The sequence below is a fragment of the Chaetura pelagica genome, unplaced genomic scaffold (assembly GCF_000747805.2).
Source record: "Chaetura pelagica isolate M959 unplaced genomic scaffold, ChaPel_1.0 scaffold152, whole genome shotgun sequence".
Taxonomy (NCBI): Eukaryota; Metazoa; Chordata; class Aves; order Apodiformes; family Apodidae; genus Chaetura; species Chaetura pelagica.
This window is the reverse complement of record NW_009952434.1, coordinates 422,180-426,740: the sequence shown is the minus strand read 5'-3', so window position 1 is coordinate 426,740 and position 4,561 is coordinate 422,180. Positions and strand designations below refer to the sequence as shown.

Sequence of the window (4,561 nt, the reverse complement as noted above, 5' to 3'; positions counted from 1 at the left end):
CGTGGCGGTGCCTGCCTGTGCCTGCAGGGTCTGCCTGTGCCTGCAGTGTCTGCCTGTGCCTGCAGGGTCCGGCTGTGCACAGTGTCCATGCACCGCCCTGTGGCAACAGCCAGAAACGGGCCCCGCAGCTCCAGCCGCAGCCACCAGGTCCCAGCAGAGGGACCTTCCCGGGGGGCAGAAGCAGCCGCGGTTGCCCGGGGCTCCAGGCAGGGGCACAGACCCTGCCCTGGGGGTTTGCAGCAGATCCCTGTGCTCAGCACAGGGTGGGGGGCTGAGCAGCAGCTCCACAGCATCGGGTGCTGCTGCCCTGCACTCCAAGGGGCTGTTCATCCAAGGGGGAGCATCTTGCCTCCTCACCCACTCCCCAAACCCCTCTCCCCTCTCTTGCCCTTGTCAGTGCTTTATTTATTCCCCCTCCCTGTGCTGCTCTGGCTGGGACTGGGGTCCCTGTTCCCAGGGTGGGATTGGCTGCAGAGGGAAGGAGATGAGCCTGACAAACATGCAGCTCTTCCTCTCCCTTGTGTCTTTTTTTTGGTGTTTTTGTTTTGGGGCTTTTTTGTGTTTTTGTTTTGCATTTATTTTGTTTTGTTGTTTTTTCTTTTTAAAGACTGTAAATATAGATAGAGCTTTATTTTGTTAATAAGACAACGAGTAACTTAACCTGTATATTTCACATACTTGTTTACAATTGCCCCCCCCACACACACCCCTTGGCACAATAAAGGTGACTTTTTGGAGCAGAGGTCTGGGTCTGGACTTGACCTGGGCTCAGGGAGAGCAGAGGGCTGGCCAGGGAGGAGGAAGGGCAGAGATGGGGGTGCTTGTGTCCCCCCTTCCCTGCCCCTCTTCCAGCACAGGCCCCTCCTCAGGCTCTTGCTCCCTGTGATGTTTTCTCTTGTGCTATTTCTCAGCTTTCATAGAATCACAGAATTGTTTTTGCTGAAAAAGGCCTTTAAGATCAACAAGTTCAACCATTAACCCAGCCCTGCCAAGGCCACCACTAACCCCTGTCCCTCAGCACCACATCTATATAGCTTTGAAATCCATCCAGGGATGGTAATGCCACCTGTCTTGGACCACCTGTGCCAGGGTCTGACAACCCTTTGGGGGAAGAAATTGTTCCTAAAAAAACAATCTAAACCTCCCCTGGCACAACTTGAGGCCATTTTCTCTTTCTCCTGCCATGTCCATCCCTGGTGGGTCCCACTTTGCTCCCCTCTCCTCCACCTCTCTCACCTGTGTTGAATTGAGGTCTAACCCCACATGACAGCAGGTTTGAGGGTTCAGCCTCTTCCACCCAGTGCCTGCTGCAGCCACGTGCTCCAACCTGCTCTTCCCAGAGCCACAGCCCAGCAGGGCCCAGGATGAAGATGTAGGATCAGCTCTGAAGGAGGTTGGGTTAAAGCCCAGGGCATCACTCTGGGACAAGGACAATCCCCAGCAGTTGCTGCCAGCAGGGGAGCAGCAGTGGGTGCTGGATGGAAACTCCCTCCTGTGCTGCACAGCCACTGGTCCCTGCAGCACCCAAAGGCACTCAGGAGCACAGGGGGACTGAGCCCACCCTCTGAGGGGGCAGCACCAGCTGCAGGAGAAGGGCTGAGCACACTGCCAGGTCCCAGGGGTGCTGTCCCTGCTCCAGGACAAGCCCTGCCCAATCCCCACAGACCTACCATTCCCCATTTCCAGCTTCCAGCAGCTTTTATTTTGCACCAAAATGAACATGAGATGCAACAAGTCCCAGTTCTTGCTGGGGCAGGTTCCTGTGTCCATGCAGAGGGGACCAGCCACCTCGTCCCCACAGCACTTGCTGAGCGGCCAAGGCAGGGACAGAGGGGTCTGATTCCACCCCAATTTGATGCACAACCACTGTCATGAGCTGGGCAGTGCTCAGTAGGCTCAGATCACCCTCCTGGGGCCTGTGATGGGGGAAGCAGCTGAATAAGGGATGAAGCTTGTGCCCAGCTCATGGAGCTGGTTGGCTTTGTCCAACCTCCAGCCAGAGTCCCAGGTGGGGACACAGCAGGAGCACAGGGACTGCCCACGGGAGCAGCAGAACTGACCCCTCTGGCCAAGGCAGAGCTGGGAGCCCCTTGCTTTGGCAGCTACAAGGGAAGCTACGATGGGAGCTAACAGGGGTCTGAGGGACCAGGGCTGTGGGAAAAAGCCAAGGCAGCTTTGCTGAGCACACCCCAAGGGGTGCAGGAACCCAGCAAGTCCCCTGCGGTCATGGCTGTCACCTCCCCTCCCTGCTCTGCACCACCTTAGCCAGAAGGCAGCAGCACCCACCCCTCGTGGGAAAGGGTCCTGTGCTCAGACACAGCCCCAAGCCCAGGGCCAAGACCAACCCAAGAGCTGTGCTGGTTTGGGGTGGGAGCCCAGGAGGTACCGAGCAGGCAGGGCAGGAGGGGATGGAGGGAGCAGTGAAGGCGACGGGCACAGCGAGTGTGGGGGCAGCTAAAGCAGCTGTGCAGCTCTGGGGGCTCCTGAGCAGATTGGGGGGGACCCGTTTCCCCCCTCGGGGACAGCACAGAGGGGACAAACCTGGTGCCAGGCCAGGCAGCAGCAGTGGCAGCAAAGCACGGACCTGCCGGGCACCGGGGCCGAGCGGGGCTCAGCGTTAAGGCGATGGCAAAGGCTTCCTGGCATAGGCAGGGGCCTCTCCGAGGCTGTGGTCCTCTCTAGCATCTCATGGTCCAGTCTCAGGTATGTCCAGGGTCTCCTTTAATCGATGGCCAGGTCAGAGCTTCTTTCCCCCTTCCCATCATCAGGACCTGCCCTCACCCCCAGCTGGGGTGGGGAAGGGGCAAGGGGGAGGCAGCAAGGACAAAAATAGCTCAGGGTCTCATGTGCTGGAGATGCTATTTGGAAATCTGCAGGGCTGTGACCACTGGCTTCATCTTGAAGTACTGTTTAAACCTTAGCTTTGCATATCTGCCAGGAGAGAGGAGAGAGGGACAGACATGAGATGCTCATGTCCCCAGCCCGGTGTGCTCTGGCCTTGGATGATCCCTCCAGCACAGAGGGATCATTGGGATCCTCTTGTTTCAGTCATTGAACCCTGAACTGTGCTGGGAGCAAACGCCCCCCAGCCCCGGCACACTCACCTTAAGAAGTTAAAGTCTATGGTAGAGTATTTATCCTGGATCAGGCCCCAGCATGCCCAGAAGAAGTGGGATGCCTGCAACAGACAAAACAAGGATGAGCAACAGGCACAAAGTGTCCCTGCCTGTGGGATGAGTTGCTTCTGCCTCTCCTGCCTGGGTCCCAGAAGTTCTGTGGCTGTGATGACAGGACATGGGGTGGCAGCCAGCTGGGGCTGGCCCACACGTGTGCTCTTCTATGCTCCAGAAGCTGGTCCCAGCCCCAGCAAAGGATTCCAGCAGGAAGGCTGCTGAACAGCCACACAGCAAGCTCAGGGTACCCGCCTCTGCACTTGCACCTGGGACATCCCTCCTGCCAGCTCCAGACAAGACTTTGTCATAAGTTTCCAGAAAATTGGCTCCACCTGCCCATGGCATTTACCAGACAGGATTTCCTCATGCTCAGCTGTACCAAGGTCTATCAGGCTATCAGAGACACGCTGTCCCTTGGCACGTGTCAGTGGGATTGCAGACTGTCAACATTACCTCTGACCTTGCCCGAGGTGCAGCAGGTCTCTTTGGGCCACCTTCCTGCCCCAGATGCCCCCAAGCCCCCAGGCTGGTACCTGCACCCCCATCCTCACCAGCCAAGCAGCAGAACAAAGCCCCAACTCACCCAAGAACAGGGAAAAACCCATCCCACAGGCAGCCCCTGGGAGAGCCTGGCTCCATCCCACCTCCACCACTCACCAAAGTAAACTTGTTCACTTGCACGTAGAGAGATTCCAGCTCCTCCTCAGACACCCCCAAGCTGCCTGGGTCCCCCTGGGTGAGCTGCTTGTAGGCCAGCAGGTAGAAGTGCAACCACTGCAGTTGGATCTCCTTGCTGGGGAAGAGCTGATAATCCACCTCCTTCACACCTGTGAGGGGAGCCATGCCCAGGGGACAGAAGGGTGAAAGGGTGAACTTCTCCAGGGTAAAGTGAGGTGACCACAGGGCTCCCCCCATGCACGACCAGGTGAGTGAAAGCCCTGCAGCTCCAGGTGTGCACCAGCCAGGGATCAGCCCTCTGACTGGAAGCACACACACAGCCCTTACAATCATAGAAGAGAATCACAGAATTGTTTTGGTTGGGAAAGACCTTTAAGATCATCATGTCCAACCATCAACCCAGCACAGCCAGTGCCACCACTAACCCGTGTCCCTCAGCACCACATCTACACAGCTTTTAGATCCCTCCAGGGATGATGATTCCACCACTGCCCTGGGCAGCCTGTTCCAGGGCCTGACAACCCTTTCAGTGAAGTTTCCTCTAATACCTGATCTAAACCTCCCCTGGCACAACTTGAGGCCGTTTTCTTTTGTTCTATCACTTGTTCCTTGGGAGAAGAGACCAACCCCCCCTCACTCCAACCTCCTTTCAGTGAGTAGCAGAGACTGAGAAAGTCTCCCCTTTAAGCTTCCTTTTCTCCAGACGAAAT

The 4,561-nt window shown here is 57.0% G+C and overlaps 1 protein-coding gene across 1 annotated transcript in view; it reads right to left on the bottom strand.

Annotated features, from left to right (window-relative positions):
• Positions 1-3,134: 3,134 nt before the first annotated feature.
• ETNK2 (ethanolamine kinase 2) overlaps positions 3,135-4,561 on the bottom strand; it is a 10,870-nt gene continuing 9,443 nt past the window's right edge. The window contains exons 10-11 of the mRNA XM_010008313.1: positions 3,818-3,966; positions 3,135-3,178 (exon numbers count right to left, since the gene is read on the bottom strand). Coding sequence (XP_010006615.1) covers positions 3,135-3,178; positions 3,818-3,966 — 193 coding nt within the window. The remainder of the gene's footprint in view (positions 3,179-3,817; positions 3,967-4,561) is intronic.